Source organism: Numida meleagris, chromosome 3 (genome assembly GCF_002078875.1).
Source record: "Numida meleagris isolate 19003 breed g44 Domestic line chromosome 3, NumMel1.0, whole genome shotgun sequence".
Lineage (NCBI taxonomy): Eukaryota > Metazoa > Chordata > Aves > Galliformes > Numididae > Numida > Numida meleagris.
The window spans coordinates 2,916,843-2,936,450 of record NC_034411.1 but is presented as its reverse complement, the minus strand read 5'-3'; the positions used below and the strand labels follow the sequence as shown (position 1 = coordinate 2,936,450).

The following is a 19,608-nucleotide window of genomic DNA, read 5'->3' as shown; positions in this document are numbered from 1 at the left end:
AAAAATGCCTTCATATCAACTTGGTTATCCCTTGAAACATAACCTCAGGTTGAATACAGTCACTTTTCCTTTACTTCTGACTGAGTAAATAGAACTGCAAATCATTCCTGCTGCTCTATCTGATATGATGATTACGATATTATGGTGATGTGAAAATTAGACATATATTCAGCAGTGGTTATACTTCTGTACAAAGAGACATGATTTTTCTGGAGTGTATATTCTTTCCCCTTGCCTAGCTGAAAGATCACATCAAGTTTTTTTCAGTCACATGACTCCAACTAGGTTCATGATTCTCCCTTCCCTTTAAGAAGATAGCTTTCCCACAATACAGCATCCTTTGATTCTGGAGACCTGTGTGAAGCTGGAGGCATGGAAGCTGCATTTGAATAGCCACACTGCTATCTGATATTCGTTGTGGTCCCTGCCATTTGCCAAAGTCTTTTGTAATCATTTTTACAAACGAAAACCGGGGTAAAGACACCCAACACTAGCTAAAGCTAGGGGTTCTACTGAAATGATACTCATGTTCAAAACCCAGCATCAGAGAATTCTCAATAAACACGAGTTCCTTTGCAAAATACTTCATCTTGTCAATTATTTTCAAAAATAAACAAGATTTTTTTTCATAGAAACGTTCAAGCTTCCATAGTAGCAATGTGATTATAAGTGGTTATGAACAGAGGTAAAGCTTTTGATTTGCACCTCTGTAGTGCAGAAGAATAATTGTGTACATTTAAAATAGCTGAAGTGCATTACAATAAATAAAAGGTGTTTTTCAAAATTATGTAAGATTATGAAGTAAGCGTTCTAACTTGCAGGCAACAACTTAGTTAGGATTTCCAGGCTTTGCTTTCACTAGAACAAATAATGACATGAAAGACATGAGAGATCATCTTAAGATTAATACTGGCATGACTGAATGAATAGAATCATAGAATGGCCTGGGTTGAAAAGGACCTCAAAGATCGAGTTTCAACCCCCATGCTGAGTGCAGGGTCGCCAACCACCAGACCAGGCTGCCCAGAGCCACGTCCAGCCTGGCCTTGAATGCCTCCAGGGACGGGGCATCCACAACCTCCTTGGGCAACCTGTTCCGTGCGTCACCACCCTCTGTGTGAAAAACTTCCTCCTGATATCTAACCTACATCTCCCGTCTCAGTTTAAAACCATTCCCCCTTGCTGTATCGCTATCCATCCTCATAAGCAATCGTTCTCCCTCCTGTTGATACGCTCCATTCAAGCATTGGAAGGCCACAATGAGGTCTCCCTGGAGCCTTCTCTTATCCAAGCTAAACAAGCCCAGTTTCCCTCAACCTTTCAGAATAGTCTAAGTGCTGTTCTTTTTGTGTCAAACATTTTTGACCATAAATATTAATTCATATATTCAAGTTATTTCCAATTCCCTGTTCACAAAAACAAGCTTCACATCTCAGGTATAACTGCTGCTTTTAATGTAACTTCAGGAAGAACTACAAGAACAGGGCTGGAGCACCACCACTATGAAGACAGGCTGAGGAAGCTGGGCTTGTTCAGCCTGGAGAAGGCCGCATGGTGACCTCATTGCAGCCTTCCAGTAGCTAAAGGGAGCCTACAAAAACAGCAGGGGAGTCAACTCTTTACAAGGGTAGATAATGGCAGGACAAGGGGAAATGGTTTTAAGTTGAAGGAGGGAAGATTTAGGTTGGATATCAGGGGGAAGTTGTTTTTTTTTTTTTTTTTTTTTAAAACCAAGAGAGCAGTGATGTGCTGGAACAGGCTGCCCAGAGAGGTTGTGGATGCCCCGTCCCTGGAGGTGTTCAAGGCCAGGTTGGATGGGGCCCTGGGCAGCCTGGTTTAGTATTAGATGTGGAGGTTGGAGGCCCTGCCTGTGGCGGGGGGGTGCAGCTTGATGATCCTTGAGGTCCCTTCCAACCCAAGCCATTCTATGATTCTATGAAGAACTACAACAGGATTTTTGTTTTGGCAGAAAGGTATCATACTTCACTATCTTCTTCGAGAAAGAAGAAAGCACCCAAGCAATCCAAAGAAGGACTTCCTTGATATTGCTAACAATGCAAACAAAACGACAGTGAAAACGATGCTGCAAGGCACGTTGAGCAGATTGGAGGTTAACAATAAAGATTCTTCACTGAGCTTGAACATAATCAAACATTCTTAAACTCACTTAATTTAATACGAGCCTTCACTTCCGTGCATTTGTTGTACAGAATAAAATACTTCAGTGATTCTTCTCCAGCTTTTGGAAGTCCGACAAACAAGATGATGAATCACATCAAGGCAGCCTTTGCGTCCCACCCCCCATTTTTATCTTCTGATCCTAATGGCACTTTTCAGAGCATGCTGTGCTCCCAGAATACTCCAGGATCTTCAATAGTACACATGTACCAGAGCCAAGACTTTGGATTTTATCTCCTCCTGCCTATATACAATGAAATATTACTAGCTCAAGAAGCTAAGAAAAAACTCCTCGGAGTGCCAAGTAACCTTGCAAACAATTACCTTTCTGTATAATATAAGAACAGTAACAGCATATGTTAGATTGCCTTGTTATGCATGCATCTTTTCCAAAACCAAGGAAAATCCACTAATCGCAAACAAAGAAATAATTCTTTCATGAGTGGGATGTAAAATGAATGTTTGTCACTAATTAGCTACTACGATTAAATGGGAAACAGGTCTACGAAGTAACAAATAGTGGTTTTACAGAATTTTCAAGCAGGAAGGTATTTCACCTTGTTGAAAGTTAAGTTCACACCAACACCCATGCTAGTATTTATAGTAAATGAGAGCATCACTATTTCAGCTGTACTCAAAACAAAACTGAAAGTAATATTCAATTCCTTTTTAAGAGTATGAACAACTGAAATTGTAATCACTTAAAACAGCTGTTTTTCTGGAAGGGAAAATTAAAGAGTATGAGAGAAATAAGTTCTTTAAAGCTAGATATATTTTCAAAACAGAAAGAATGCTAAGCTAGAACTACCTTTTGTATTAACTTACAGCTGGTAGTTTTTGTTCATAAAACTTGGCCAAGTGAAGAAACCAGTAATGTGAAGCTAAACAGCTTAACTTACTTCAAGTTGCTCATCTTCCAGGAGTTTTATAACCAGCCATCTAATGTCATTGACTGCTTCTTCATTGTTGAGAAAGATGAAGAGATTGTAGAACACCATCGTCTGGAGGTAGGTTAATATGGTATACCTAGCATGCCAAGAATTGCTTCTTGCTGTCTGCAAGTAAAAATAAATAATAAATATTATGAAACAAGAATGTGAAGAAAAGTAAATACCAGATGAAAAGCCAAAAATATTAAAAAAACCCTCTGGGGTAAGTTGCAAATAAAGAAACCTTTTCTTTTCAGATAATCTTTTTTCACACTTAATTTCCAAATCACACAATTGTCATTTAAACAATTTATAATAATGAACAAACAAAACAACAACAAAAAAGCCACCACAGAATGCATCAGATAACACGAAGCTTCGAGCTGTTTTGCCCAGACTCACTTGTTTTAGCACCTGAAGTACCAAAGGCACTTGCTGAGGATACAGCAAACCCTGAGACATTAATGATAAACACATCTTTGCATCTCTTTTGAGTTCATCGTAGCTATTGTCATTTTCCACTGGTGCAATCTGTAGAACAAGATCAAAGGGGAGGGAAGGAAAAACTAGCGTTGGTAATTAAGCATTGCTAACAGCAAGATCCTGAGAAAAAGTAAAAAAGTTTAATCTCACAAGAGAACAGTAAACTAGGAAAAAATCTAATGTATGTTCTCAACAATAACCTCTCTGAAGTAAAATTGACATCTCTGTTCATCTCAGAAAAAGCGCACCTGGGAGAGTTAAGCATTTCTCTATTGCACCACATACTACTTATCTAAACTGTCAAGCTAGTCTGAAACTCTTGAGGATTAAATGGGTGTTTTTAAGGCTTTGGTTCCCCACAGCAATTCTTTTAGTGTGAAATCCAATTCATGTATTATTTTACAGGTAGGTCAGAAATTGAAAGCTTTATTGTTATTTCAAGTTCATTTTTGCATAAACTTCTGTTCGTGATAATTTACATCACTGTTGGGTAATTAGCTGACGCTTATTTAAAGCAAAACATGCTTTTGAGCATGCAAATCTGCATTATTTCAGATACGTGGCACCAAACTACACAACTTCATTACATAACACAAGCATTAGAGGTGCTACCATCTAGAAACATTTGCTCAGTCATGGAACAAAAGAAGAAACTTAAAGAGATAAAGATTAGAACAGAAATAATCATGAATTTAACACTTTTTCACTCCCAAGTAATAAACATATGGGACATTCATCTGTAAGTCATTACTTTGAGGAAACCATTTAGTAGACTAGATTACCGACTGCACGTGTACATTAGCATAAGAAAACATTTGGGCCTCATTAGTACGCATGTTTTCTGTTGCCATTATTGGTTTTCTTCTTACATAAGAAGGTCCTTCTAACTTTAGTTCATATATAGCATCATTTTTTCCATCAAACATGACTAATACAGAAATAATTAAAGCAGATACCTTGAAAAATAAGGGTAAAAGCTGGAGTTGCTCTGTGACAGCTGTGGAGAAGGACCGTCCTGCACTTGCCATCAACCACTTCAGAACTGTTTGTAAAAAGAGAAGTCATGACTGAACAAGGTCAACAATAATAATAATCTGACAACAAATGATACACCAAGTTCTTTGCTAGAGTAGCACAGGAGATTGTCATATTTTACACTGAGCTGGTGCTAGCAGTTAGGTTTGACCCTCTAAAGTTGACTTTTAAACCTCAGACCTGAAATAGTTATTGCCTTGTTGCAGTACAGACCTGTGAAGAGAAATTCTGTACTGCAGCTATATGATCTGCAGTCCTCAGTCATCATGTCCTAATATACCTCCATTTGTTAACCTCATTAAGTAACTCACTTGTTTTCAAGAGTTTAATGCCCTGAGTTCGCTCATCTTGCTCTCCAACTCCATTCTCTTCCATAACATGATTCTGAATTTCTTCATCTGCTTCCATGAGGGGTTTAAGATTTTCAAGTATTCGAGTAGTAAATTCATGGACACGGGGAGACTTAGTTGCAGCAGTATTTGGCAAGGAAACATCTATCATGAATATGTAGGTCAAAACACTAAGAAAGGCAAAGAAACAACATACAGTTAGCATGACTATGGTTCAAAGAATATAGATAAAAGTGATCTTATATAAATTTGCCAAACTATTAAGTACTGAACATCAAAAGCACAATTCCTCTCATCTTATTTAAAACAAATGTTCTCCAAATACATTCTTTGTGGATAATTGGAATGAGCAGGGCTAAATAGTCACTGACAGGCCACATACATGAAGTAAAAATGGAGTAGTCAGCTTAAGTTTCTGAAGTAAGTTTGTTAACAACAACATAATTTCTATCCAGCAGAATTCACACACACAAAGATAACAGCCACCACTTCAGTGTAGCTGTTAAGATGCTCAGTTACCAAAATACTATGAAAAGAAAAAAATAAATTGAACTGCAGAAGAGAACACTGACCTTCCTATTCTCTCTCGGACATTTTTGTAAACCTGGGTGAGTTTAGGTTCCAAGTATTTTAACAGTCTGTGCAGCAGCTCTGGTACTCTCCACTCCTGCTGTGCAAGGCCACCTTGTAGCACATAAAGTCGGCTAGAAATTGGAATAAGACATTTACAGTCACACCAAACTGTTTCTCCCTTCTCTGGCCGCCTGAAAATCTTGTTTTAAACGTTGAGCGTGTCAAAGCATAGAAGTGTCTTTGTATGGGCTGCATGCAAAGATGGGTTAACATCACAGAATGGAAGAACAGTACTGCTGCTATGCCAGTTCCAAAACTTCACATTCTATTAACAAGATTTAAGGGCATGAAAATTAATGAATAAACTGCCATTGTGTTGGGAAGGCTAACTGAAAAGGAGCAGTTTTGCTTCGTGCCACTACAAGCCAGCTGTCACAATACAGTCTCAGTGTATTTTATCCATGCTTTTATTTCCTTTGTTCAGCCACAAACAGTTACAATTAATTTTACCATGCATCTACAAATGATCCTCCTTCACCGCTCAATGGAGATTCCAACAGCAATTCAAACAACCAGTGCAGTTTCCTAGGATCTCTGCTCTCCTGAAAATAAGCAGGTATCAGAAATATGAAGCACATTAGGGGTTTTTATGTAAATACTGCATAAGCAAGTTAAGTTTTGACAAAGATTAAATTAAAGGTGAAATATTTTTTCCCCACAACAAAACCCAATATGAAGAAAGTACAGGGAAACTACACACAAAATTAAGTTTTTAATTGCTTGGTAAATCAAGTGATGTGGAACAGAAGAAACATCAGCTGATTTTTATTACATACTTGAATAATCACATGGGACACAGGAATTTGCTGATTAATTGCCAGCGTTGTGGGTGACAAGCTATGCTGAACTTTGCTAAGTGATTTCAAACAGTCCCTGCTATTTGTGACCTAGCATTTACTCTCCTCCTCAGACAATCCTTAGCCCACCACAGTGCACAGAAATGTTACTCTGTTAGGAGATAACTGGCGAGTAATTTTCCACAGCTGCACACCTTTGAAGCAAGAATGTGTAATCTGAAAAAAAACTGCTCAGTGATAAACACATAAGAGCACACTTCAACATCACCCACTGTACTGCTACAGCTCCCCTGAAGAGGTACAAAATGAAGGCTTTACTTCCTTTCTAAGATGTTACATTTAGCTAAGTGCAAAGAGCAGAAGAAAACAATTTCCTGAGCAGCTCTAAGATTTTCGACGGATGTTACTTTTATATTGTATTTACAGCTCTTCGTTGTAGCTGATAAAATATACCCATGCATCACTAATTATGAAACTCTTATTTACATATCTGTAAAACTTGATCATCCTGATGTAACTTTACAAAACTAAAGACGGACTACTTACACATGAGGTTGCTATGCATGTGCCCCAATCATTGTATGTCTCCACTGTAATGTTGGATAAAGCTGTTCGAAGCAATGGACAGAGAAGCTTCCAAAGTTTTTCCACCTGCATAGCAAGAAGGCAAACCACAAGATTTGTCAGGGTAATGGCTGCTTAACCTGTGTGAACCCAATTCCTTCTGTCTTCTCAAAACGTGGGAAAATACTGTTTCTACAAGTACCTATTCTACAACATTTATAAAAGGGAATAAGCATCAGAGCTAAGACCTGCAGCAATATCTTTTTTTTTTTGCATGGTGTTTTGAAATACTGTGGATACGTAGGCACCGTATTCCCAGTGACTTAAATACAATCAGACTGCACATGCTATTTAAATACTTAAATACTAGGCTTTTGGTTGGAGAGCAGTTGTATACACCTAAAGGACTCCCTCCTCACTTTATTATTATTCTTAAGTGAAAACACTAATTCTCTCAGAATTACTTCTTAGGATACAAATACATTAAAAAGTAAGCTAGACACCTAGGTCTAGCTAAATAAAGATGTACAGGTCTGAATTGAACGTGAGCAGCACTTATTCCAATTGGAAAATTGCAGAAGATGTCAGCTTTACCAAGTCCTTAAAAGCTGACTGTTCTTTCTTTTTACACTGTAGCATTTTGCTATCACCTACCATTATACAGGCTCCCAACCAAGCTAGGAACTGCAGTGAAGCATTACATACTGTAACTTCTTCCAGCCCTTCCTTGGATTTCAGTGACACATCAACAGCCCCCAATTTCATAGGTTTAATGCATTTAATAATTCAAGCTTATCCCTTAACTTTCAAGAGCCACTCAAAAACACTACTTCAGCACCTTCTCAAATGTCCAGTGTTTAGAACCTCTTATCAAGCCAGCTATAATTTCAGCAACACATCTCTGGGTGCTTTCATGGGAGTCTGACACAAGGCGTTCCAAATGGGGCTGCAGAACTGGCAAAAAGGCATCATCAAAGTTTCTAAAAAGGCCCTGCAAAAGACAATGTGAAAGTGCTTTCACCAATTATCAGAGTAAACAATTGTCTTTGTAAGAAGAATATATGATAACGAAGAGCTTTAGATTTGAATATGCAGAAAGTGAAATTACAATGCTTTTATAATAGAATTAGATACTGTACCCTACAGACTTCCAAACTACTCTTTCCATAAGTAGTTAATCAAATGAAAAGGTTAATGGGATTAAGCATAACAACATATTTATATATTTCCCAACAGTAAGACACAAGATGTGCGGGGCTTTTCCACACTAGGATAACTGTCTACAAAAAAGAATTCAATTCAAGGAACTCCGGTTACCTTGAAGAGGCAAAATCTGCGAGGATTGAATTTGTCTTTTCCTTTTCTGTCTTCTAAAGACAGAAATTTTATCAACTGTTCAACAAACTTGGGATCAGAAAAATGATCATAAATAATTTGTTCTGCCTGAAAAAGAAGAAAAAAAGAGGATTAGCTTTGCAGTGCTTCATCACCACAGCGATAACACAATTTTTTCAAGAGCCAATTTTCATTTTATTTTTACTTCTGGCAGAAAACATGCCTGGATTATCCATTTCTCCCTCTAGTTTTAATGAGAATATTATATAATGTTTTAGATGCCACCTAATTTTTAATCCTGTTAATGACTTCAGATCATCTTTCCTTTCAGTCGCACAACCCCTACGAAGTAGTAATTCCCACTGTCTTTAATTACCTTGTTCCAAACTCTGATAAGATTTGAAAGTCAACAATGAAGTTCTCATTAACACAATTATACTATGATCACTGATAGAGAAAATGCAACGTATAAAAAGTAATTTCTTATATGCTAACACAGTAGGTATGAAAATTAAGTAGAAAAATGCTATTTAAAATGCTTTTTGAGGATCTAGGATTCAGAGCAGGTATCACTTATGGCTTGTCAAAAACATGATTATAACCAGCTATGACACGATATTTGAGTTCAATCTCCACCTTTGCAATCAAGCAAAGTAAGTGTTTCCAAATGTTTTACGTAAGCATTTTCGAAACGACAGACAATAATTAGGTTAAAATAGAGAATTTCAGCTCCATATCTACATAAATTTGTGAATGATACTTAAAAAGAAGAGAGTAGTATTAAATAAAATCCACACAAATGAAGCTCACTAAAATCTTTACCTCTGTCAGTTCATCTCTTCGCCGTCCAAGCTTTGGCTGCTGCTCAACTGGAGCATAAACTGTCATTGTTCTGGACATTAAAAAAAATAATAAAATGTTTCAAAGTAAAGTAAAGGTTATCATCATTCTCTGTGTTCTCTATATTAACAACAGGATTTACTGACTTCAACAAAGCAAAATTTGCAAGAAAATTTACAACAAAAAAATTAAGCCTATAATTACAATGGCACTGCTATATAGCAAGGAATCCAGAACTATCAGTAATAGACTGCTATACATATTTTGAAATCACACTATTTTCAAATATCCATATTTAATTTTAAACCAGCGTATAATTTTGATGGAAGAAATTTAATAGTCATAAATAGTAAGCGCTTGTAATACCCACAGAACCTAAGAACACCAGGTAGGAACTGAAAAACGTGAAGGTGGTAAAACAAGCAAGAAAAACTAAGTAAAGGACAAATAATTTGTTGTTGCTGTTGTTCAATCAAAAAAATTAAAGCTAACGCACATTACTGAGGTTCTGGTTTTTTCTGCTGAATTTTATAATTCGAGTTAATGCACGTTGGTTAACAGTACTCACTGAGGCCAGGTGTAATACCCCCAGTGCGTCTTCTCCACAAAACAACACGACTCCCAAGCCTCCTTAGTCTTTGGTAAGCTCTGACTGTCGTAGTGCAGCCACTGGTTATCCAGCCTGTCACCAGCCTGAATACTAGAAGGCTTAGGGTTTCCACCTGGTTTAAGAATAATTTAGGCTCTATCAAAATTGTTCACCAACAGTTCCAGTAAACATTGCAACTTCGATTAAATAAGTTTGTGCCTTTGGTCAGAGCTTCTTCCCCATCAAATCTGTACAGAGATTTGCTCTATGAGATTAAAAGTAACGTCAAGAGAAATAGTAGAAATTCTTTTATGATTTGAATAAACAAGCCATTTGAAATGATGAGACAAAGAGTATAAAAAGAGAAGGTATATAAGTTATTCTTACAAAGTACAAGGCTTTCTGAAAGGAGAATGACCCTAACCATATCTCTGAAGTTTCAACTCACTAAAAGTAAGTGAATAGCTTAACACATACAAGCATGCAATGATACACATAATATTTACAATACATAAAGTATATTAATACATAATAATATAAAGACAAACTAAAAATCTACTGTTTAGTATTACCTATTTTGTTTAAATGAGACATTAACCGGAGGGAAATTAAAAGCTTGAGATTACTTGTTTAATTTAAACAGAAAAATCTAAAAAAAAACCAAAACCCTGTTAAAACCTCATTTTTTTATTTGAAGTAAAACTTACTTATTTCATATGGGCATATGGGCACTTTCTTGTGTGTTCTCTTGAGCTGCTTAAGAACACCAGCCACAGCTGAGATGGCCACCTAAAAGACAGAAGCAGGCATTAATGCATCCATTTCATACATTTACCACCAGAAGAATGTCTTATCATCTCATCAGACATAGTTTAAGCTAGCTTCTCCACCCTAAAAAGCCAATGAACACTGCAGCTAACTTCACCACACTAGTGGCTGCAATTTTAGTTGTTCAGTAGACAGGAATCAAGTTGTGGCATTTGCAGAGCACCAAAATCACTCCGCTCCACAAGGATGTGGCCGTTACCTTCAAGCCTCACTGAGGAGACGAGCAGAATAAAAGGTACAAGCACAGAACAGATGACATTGCTTGAAGTAATAAGCTACAGGTGCAAAAAAACCCCAAAAAACAAAAAAACAGGAAATCCCCACATATGTAGAAGGATCCCAAACTAAATCAGTACAAATAGGCATGTTTCATGTTTTCAGTTTATGGACTTTCCATCATTCAATGTGGCTCTAGCATTACCAAGACTGCCACACTCTTGGATTAGGAGCTTCTAAGTACATAAACATCTGGAAGGTGGGTAGGGATGCATGCCCCAGTTTTCGTACTGCATCGCAGCAGAGTAACAAACATCTGTGCTAAAACCCACTGAGCTGCAAAACAAAGAGGCAGTTATGTTGATCTTACCTTACGAACAACAATTGCATCATGGTTGAGACACTGCACAAAAAATCTTATGGCACGGACGGGCAGTATCCTATCATCCCTCAGGAGCAGGGACAGAAAACCAATACTGATGTGCTCAAACTTCCAGGGACTGAAAATCAAAGCAGACAGTATGTAGCAGAGTTTTGCATGCACTGCTTTTGCACAGAAATGATCACACTGGTTATGTACATACAGAACATGACTTAACATGACTTAAAATCAGCCTGAATATATGTCACTGCTACAGTCAGTGAGCTTCACTAACATTTAGGGAAATCTTCAACAGCTCTGGGAACAAGTGCAACTAAAATTACACCCAGTTGAAATGCCAGCATTAAAATGGCACCACTAATGTAAAATACTGACCTACAAGGTCATTCTTTTAAAGTATTTATTTTTTAATATGATGCTGCCAATTAAAATCTATTTGGACATCAGTATTATGCAAACATTTTTTTCCACAACAATAAACAACAAAATAATATATCTCAATTAATGACAAAGTTAAACTCTAGAGTGCAGCGATGCCTTGTATTAACAAGTCTAAATCTCAACAAGAATAAATTCAAGACTCATTCACTTATTTATCTGGAGACAGTAACGCAACACCGGCCTTTATATTTCAGTGTGGACAAAAAGAATCCATATGTAAATTCAAAAGGGCCTCCCAGTTCTTGCATGTACTTTTACAAAAAAAAAGTCAACAAACAAACAAACAGCAACTTTCCAAGCTAGCCACAGCCAGCTTCATGCAAGATTTCTACTGACATGCTGCTTCTGGACAACTATCTGAAGGGTGTAAAGAATTACTTAGTTCTGGTCATTCTAACTGCACCTCTTGATAGAACTGCTATTTATTCTTGTATTCAACTCTAAACCAGCATAAAGAAATAAAACATTTCGTACACATGAAGGAAGACTTACAGATTTCTTTGTTCCACACAGTCCAACAGCATGTTGACCAAATTTTCATAGTTTCTAGGCACGTAGGAAGAAAAAACAAACACTCATCAACCAGATGCTGTTAAAAGAATTACATAAAAACAGATTGAAAGTCCCTCACCAAAAGGTGAGCGAATGCAGTGCAGTAAACACAGCACCAATTGGCAGTCCAGGGAAGAAAAAGAGGAAGGAAGGAAATTCAAGCGTAGAGGAGAGTGGCTGCCACTCCAAGAGAGAAAACACATCACAACAATTACTGGACATTCTCGGTGTATCTATTTGAGATTTAGTTTAGCAATTTTGGATTATTACATTTCATGGACAGTTAGCATTAGACAGTACAAACCAGTGATAAGGGAGGCTGAACTTACCGCAGAGCCTCAGCGTTCTTTTCTTTCTGTCGCTGAATCCCTAGCTGTATTTCTTCTGACCGAAGTGGTGTGAAATCTAAACTGGGATGTTCTGATCTTTGCAGCATAACAGCTACTTCAATACATTTCTCTGGAACCTATTGACAAAAAAGGAGCAGATTTCAAACTGAGCAATTATGAAATGTTTACGCGTTTGTTTCTGCTTTGAAATGAGGAGGCTTGAGAATCATATGAAGAGTGCATAATTTCCTGTCTGCATATTTTTCCTATAAGTACATACTTATTTTAAAATGAAAGAGAAACTTTAATATTTCATTACAGCATTTATAAAAATAGTTTCTAAAGACTTTTATTGTCACTCATTATTGAAAATAAATCATGCAATTTAACACAATGACTAGGAAAAAGGCAGTTGGGCAAAGTTGCACAGTGCAGCCACAGCTACACACACTGACAACGTTAATTTGACCACTCTGTTTTACCAATACACATCTTTATACTTGATTAGCAAGAAGCATACTAATTAACACTGGAAAACTACTTAAACTTCCTTTTCATAAGGAAGTTTAACAACAAATTACACTTTCCAGTAGTAGTGCTTCAATTTAAAAGGTACAGGTCTACATTCCTCTGTAACAGAAATCAGATCAACATCAGAACACTAATTTAGATAATACAAATGAGTCTCAAACTCTTGTGTAATCAGATGCACAGGCAATCCAAGACATTAACTCCAAGCAATCTGTCACTTACTGCAAAATCCAATCCGATTGTTTCATACTGTCTGTGGATTTTTTCTGCTAGGTCATCAAAAAGTCTAACTATGGATGGTTTTTCCAAGGACATCGCTTGGCTAAGCCCAGAAGAAACGATTGCTGGCCATGTCTGTGTGATGCAGTCCCAATCATGAAGATTTGCCAAACACACTCCACTGTGATTTCCAAGAAGACAATATAAGGCACCCTATAAAGTTAAATATGTAATTTAAATAAATGTAAAGCATTGTTCGTATAAGATACCTACTTAAGTGTTGAGCCACACAGAACAAAAATTAATCTTCACATTAACAAATCACAAATATGCCATTGTACAGCCTCACTGTCAAAACATTGAAGATTTTACAAAATCATTTTTGTGCTAAAGAAATGTTCTAACAAAATTTCATGTCCTGACAATTAATTTCTTCATGAAACAGAAATCTGACTTTTGGATTACAGAAATATTCATGTCTGGCCGCAATAAAAATGTCAGGGCTGCAGGCTAACTATGAGGCTGTTGACTAGGCCCAGACCTGACACTGCTCACTGAGCATGATGTGGATGACTATCAGACATGACACAAGCTGGTGAACAAATAGGTGATTAAGTTGGAGTTTAATGAGAAATTGCCTAATTTCACAGGTAATTGGAAGGAAGTCTTGGGGAACCTTACTGTTGAGTAGAGTCTTAAGAAGAATAGTACCTAGCCTGTTCAATATTACTGGCATGGTGAGCTAAGACTGTGTTGGTAGCGGTATCAGAAATGCCAAATTGTGGTAATGTAGCAAATGCTGTAATGTAGGAAGACTGAGATCTTTGGGATAAAGTAACTAAGTGTGGCTTCCTTATTTCAGAGGAGACGTAGAAAGAGGTGCAAGGATGAAACAAGAAACTGGAAAAATGACAATAAGCTGTTTAAGCAGTACAATCACATGCTACCTGACATTAAATATCATGCAAGTGGAGCAGGATAAGAAGCTAAATCTGTTGCTCTGACCATACAGCAAGAATCCAAACTTGTGTCTGCGGTCAGGAAGACTGAGGAGGTGCAGGGTAAGGGCAGGAGCACGATGCCTCCTTGGCCAGGAAGGGAACACCTGGACAGATAGAGTGCTTCCACTATCACTGCATCAGCACCATCTCCAGGCAGCATTAGAAGTTACCTGCTTTTACTAAAATGTCTTTGGGTGATCAGTTTTTTGACCAGTTTGAGTTATCCATTTCTACTGTTACAGCTGACTGGACTGCTTAATGACTCTTACTGCTTTGGACTACAGCTTCCTCAACTTCCATTAAAAATAGCTGTTAACATTCACTTTTGCAATACCTGAACACACAATGAAATTAGGAACAAACAAAATTTCTTCTGACAACACATTTAACCCAAATAATTGCTTATATTAGTTGTGCATGAGCTACGTGCCACAGAAGTGTAAGAGTCATGCTTATAAGCATCATTAACAATTCTCCTGTAGATACACTTTCAAAGACAGACACGAAACAAAGTTAATGAGACAGTACTTTGAATTGCTGTTGAGTGACATCTTGCCGATCTGGACGCAAGAACTCCAAAACCAAGGGAATGATATCTCTGCAACAAAAATTGTATGTTCCCAGAGCTGTGAAGAATGCTTGTTGAGCTTTACTTCTGACCTGCGGGAAGACAGAAATTATTAGAAAATCTTCTAAACCAAAAAATATACACTATATCAATTTGTTTTGTAAGGGTGCTATTATTTTACCTACGCAGAATTTACACGATGGATTTGTAGATTTTAAATAACGTGCTTCCCCTCATCCTTACACATGATTGTATCTAAATAAGCTTGTTTTAAGCATTTATTTGAGAAGAGCTAAAAAGTTCTTTGTACTGCCAAAAACGGTCACTGTATTTTTAAAATCACTTCAAAAGCAAACAGCCAGCATAACAGGTGCTATATGCAGAACTCTAAAGAGTCAGTAGATACTGTGGATAGATGTGAGTTTATATATACATGGAATTCCCACAGGGCTAAGAACTCATAGTGCAACCTTTGGCACATTTGTTTTTTGTCTTTTTTTTCAGATTTTATTAAGAATTAGCTTGCCTACTTCCTAAAAATAGATTTAGGAACCCAGTGTTATTAATCACACTGGAAATATCACATCTAAAAACCTCAAGCTAGTATATTTTTAACTGAAATTATTTATTGAATTGTTTTTGAAATCTAGGAATTAAGTTCAAAACTTGAGAACTTGTAGCCCTTAGGCTGCCCCTCCACCCATCAAGTTCTTAATTTGATGAAGAAGGGACTATGTCAAAATTGGTAGCCAATGTAAATGAAGTAATTAAAGGTTTCATATTGCAGTGAAAATGAACTGAAAAATGGAAACAGTATTTGGAAAAAAAACAATATTTCAGAACTACAGAAGATGGTTACTTACCTGACCATATGAACTTGTAGACAAACAGAGAAGATCTCTGATCATCTCCTGGTGAGAGGTTTTATATTCGCAGCCTTCCATTGTTAGCGTTCTCAACTAAATTGCATTAAGAAAACAAATAATTGATTGATTATTTTTACACTTCAATAACGCAAGTGAAACACTAGTGCAGGATCACTGCAACTTTAACTAAATGAAAATAAAACAAATCACTTTTCTAGTGAACTGGTTAGTAATACTATTAAGTGAAAGTATTACCTCATGCTGCAACATAACTCTGTCTATCAGCAAAGCTCTGATATGCTGTTTCTTTCCTTGAAGCTGGAAGGAAATATGTAACTGTGTTTAGATTTCAATATTCACATCAGCAGTCTGAACTGTCTGAATTTCCCCACTGGTACTTTTCCTCTTCTACAAACAGGCAAATTTGATGTCGAAATTGTAAAAATATATTGGTTTTTCCCCCCAAGTAAAGTTTTTCATTTACCTATTTTCATTTACTCTGGGAGTAAGTTCCCTTTGTAAGCAAAAGGAAGTTCTGGTCACACAAATTACTCTGTTAACAATGATCAGAGCAGAGCATTACGCCAAGACTCTGAGATTCTGGTCTGAGGATGCTAACCGGTGGGTTACAATTCCAAAACGCTAAGCATAAGATTTCCAAATAAAGGTACAAACATATTGCAAAACAATATTCTTTTACAGAAGTTAGATTTCAAAATCATGAAAATTTTCATTAGGACTGTAAAGAAAATGTGGAAAAAGTCTTCCTGAGCATTAGGAACTATTGTCCCCACACACTTAAGCTTTACAAAAGAATTACTGACCCTGTTCTCCATCGATTTTTTCACTAGGTTAAAGCTTTTCCATCGGGAATCGAATTCATGCTTGTGAGACCCTTGGAACTGTAAAACATCACTAATTATCTGCAGGAAAAAAAAAAAAGATGAGAATTATTAATTATTTTCCAAAGTCATCTTGTTAGCAAAATAAGTAGTATGCCATATCTTAAGTACTACAAATAATAAATATACCTTTATTATTAGAAATAAAGACTTGGTATCATCTTCTGAATTATCAAGTATATAACCTGCAATTTGAAGAAAAATAATACATCATATAGGATAAGAGCTTTAAAATAAACAATTTCTATAAAGCTTAAATTTAAGTATTACAGGCAAAGTAAACAAGTTATTTTAAACTTAACACAAACACACTGTACTTTTTATGTAAAGGAGGAATGCTTATACTTACGCAACAATTTCCTTGTAACCCTTGCAATAGTTTCTCGATAATTCTCTCTTGATAGATCTATACAAAATTAAACACATTCTTTATTATAGAACCAAAAATCAATACTGAAGTACATCAGCGGATACCCAGAGCAGACTACTCAGAAAATACAGCACAGATTATTGGACCTTCCTCTTCTGCCTTGATAGATGGTTTCATTTATAACCACAGAATAAGGCAGACTGTGTATCACATGAAAATTAACAGGTAACACACTAAGCAGGGTAAAAGAGAAAGCCAAAAGATCATAGATGATACATTTCAGGTGATTAAGCCAATAAAAGACTGGGGATTTATTCCCCTTCAATGAACGAAGGAAGAGACTGAATAAGAACAAAAAATACAGAATCAAAAACCAGGCTCAATAATATGAGCAAGTTCCTTGGAAAATTTTAAACCAGAACTATCTTAAGTTGATCTAAAAGATGACTAATTTAAAGCCCATTCTCCATTACATGTCTTATATGGCTACAAACTCACTGCTTGTAAATTAACTGGCCAGATTTTAGAAGTGTCAAAGCAGCTACATTCAATCATCTGAAAAGTAGTTATTGTGCCTCAGTCTCTTAATTAAGCTTTCCAACTTGGAAGACTGCAAAGAAAACACTAAATAAAGCCAGAGGACAAAGCTACTCTTTCAACTTTGATATTTCAGACTAAAGAATTGGACTCAGAGAATCCTTTACCATTAAAATCTAAGTGACCAGACTGTGTGACGGACCCTTTGGTCTTCAAGTACTCTACTCAATCTTCAAACGTACTAGAAAGGCAGAAGGGAGTGATGCTTCCTTCTACTATGCCAATGACCAGTAATATTTTAATAGCAATATTCCTTTTGAGAATGACCCAAAGAAGCCTTCAATACTCCAGAGTTTATTTCATATCTGTATCTTTACCACAGCTGAAGAGAAAACAGAATGAGCACAAATATTCTGTGTTGGCCCAAGAAAGCTCTTTAATATCAAGAATAACCAAAACTATGCTTTCAAGAAGAATCTACAGCTTTCACAGGGGGATAGATAGAGGAAGAATCAAAACAACACTTAGAACCTGTTCGAGCAGAATTAGTTTCTACTTACCATATTCAACACCAGTGTACAGTTTTGTCTCTTCCAAAGATACCAGACTTGGTACCCTGCGTGAAAACAGACCAAGTATTACTACACAGTATGGAAATCACCGACTATGTGAACTTTACTGACAATTAATTAATTTTAACAAGCTAAATTTCATGTTGCTAGTGCCAAAAAGGTTTGGATTAAGTGTACACTTTAGTTCTCGAACAATTAGTAGCGAATCCTTCTAATGTGTCAGACTGTATCAGAGACAAGTACATCTTAAGGATACTTTGAACCCACAATCTCGATTTCTCATTTAACAGAAACTTGATATCTGTCAAACCTATGAACACACTCATGGTAACAAGCATGGCCGCTAGCCATCCTAGGCTAGGAAGGCCAGAAGAATTTGACTAATGAATGGCAAAGGACTGAAGCAAGATCCTTTCCTGGCAGGTTAAATTGATGAAGCTTTTCTGACTCTGGTCCCCATAATCTACAGGAATTATACTTATTGTTACTTAAAGTTCATAATCAATAACCATGCAAAAAAAAAAAAAAAAACAAACATACTTCTTCCAGGATTTGGGTCATTTTTTGAAGTACATTTTAAAACCTTATTTTCTTTATATATAACCACACAAGATACAAATTCAGACATCATATTATGCTAATGAATTTTAAAGAAATAAGAACATACTCTACACTTTTTTAACTACGCTTTTTCTCCTCTAAAGCATTACTATGAACAAAATCAGGCTTTTAACAAACTGTTCCCATGTGCTTTCGAAAGAGTCAGGAGTAAAAAGTATTGCTGTTATACTAAATATTATCAGCAAGTAATACCTATAAAAATAATTTTTCATGTAAAATTGCATCAACAGTACCATCACAGTAAACAAAGCAAAGTGAAGCAATGTGAATCTACTCCTATTATAAATGCTAAATAACACATCAGAAAACACACCTGATTCTGCACCTGAGCACTCCCTACCAGATGCTAAGATAAGCTTTCAGATTTTCAGGCAACTGAAAAATTCTACCTGTCAGAACAAGAAAAAAGGTTCATTTCTTCTGTAAAAAGCAACTCATTAAAAAACACAATTGCTACAATTACTATGCTGATTTGATAGAGGGATGCAAATCTCAAGAAAAAACTTGCAAGCAGAGATTACTTAAAGAAACAGACTTCGCAGCCCTTGCAACAGTCGTATCTGGACCAACAGAAGTCAAATTGAAACACCTTTTTCTTAATGGTACATGCATAAAGAAGTAAGTCCATTTCTTTTTCCTCCTTGTATTTTCCAGTACCACTAAGTTAACTTGAAAAGAAGCCATTTCAAGAGCTTCTTCCCCAAACGCTCTGCATCATCCTCGGTGCTCGAGATATAAACTGACCACTAATACAATTTCCAAAATATCCAACATAAATCCAGTACTTTTGGCCATAAACAAATACTTATAAAGATTTTGTGGTCTCAGACTTGCTCTCTTAGAATCTACATGATTGACTCAGAAAAATGGTTGCCAGGTATTTCAAGTTGGGAAAGACACAAGAAAGCGACAGTACTAAAATTAATTAATCTTGGGGAGG

General features: G+C 36.5%; 1 protein-coding gene across 1 annotated transcript in view; it reads right to left on the bottom strand.

Annotated features, from left to right (window-relative positions):
- The window catches only part of PSME4 (proteasome activator subunit 4), a 65,464-nt gene that overhangs the window by 6,932 nt on the left and 38,924 nt on the right, over positions 1 to 19,608 (bottom strand). Inside the window, exons 21-43 of the mRNA XM_021390790.1 lie at positions 18,036 to 18,091; positions 16,918 to 16,974; positions 16,698 to 16,753; positions 16,491 to 16,589; positions 15,922 to 15,984; positions 15,664 to 15,759; positions 14,761 to 14,892; positions 13,235 to 13,444; positions 12,482 to 12,618; positions 12,093 to 12,146; positions 11,148 to 11,277; positions 10,441 to 10,522; positions 9,713 to 9,866; positions 9,127 to 9,196; positions 8,287 to 8,412; positions 7,808 to 7,960; positions 6,952 to 7,056; positions 6,059 to 6,150; positions 5,548 to 5,679; positions 4,937 to 5,145; positions 4,547 to 4,632; positions 3,510 to 3,638; positions 3,078 to 3,233 (exon numbers count right to left, since the gene is read on the bottom strand). Of these exons, the coding sequence (XP_021246465.1) occupies positions 3,078 to 3,233; positions 3,510 to 3,638; positions 4,547 to 4,632; positions 4,937 to 5,145; positions 5,548 to 5,679; positions 6,059 to 6,150; positions 6,952 to 7,056; positions 7,808 to 7,960; positions 8,287 to 8,412; positions 9,127 to 9,196; positions 9,713 to 9,866; positions 10,441 to 10,522; positions 11,148 to 11,277; positions 12,093 to 12,146; positions 12,482 to 12,618; positions 13,235 to 13,444; positions 14,761 to 14,892; positions 15,664 to 15,759; positions 15,922 to 15,984; positions 16,491 to 16,589; positions 16,698 to 16,753; positions 16,918 to 16,974; positions 18,036 to 18,091 (2,584 nt within the window). The remainder of the gene's footprint in view (positions 1 to 3,077; positions 3,234 to 3,509; positions 3,639 to 4,546; positions 4,633 to 4,936; positions 5,146 to 5,547; positions 5,680 to 6,058; positions 6,151 to 6,951; positions 7,057 to 7,807; positions 7,961 to 8,286; positions 8,413 to 9,126; positions 9,197 to 9,712; positions 9,867 to 10,440; positions 10,523 to 11,147; positions 11,278 to 12,092; positions 12,147 to 12,481; positions 12,619 to 13,234; positions 13,445 to 14,760; positions 14,893 to 15,663; positions 15,760 to 15,921; positions 15,985 to 16,490; positions 16,590 to 16,697; positions 16,754 to 16,917; positions 16,975 to 18,035; positions 18,092 to 19,608) is intronic.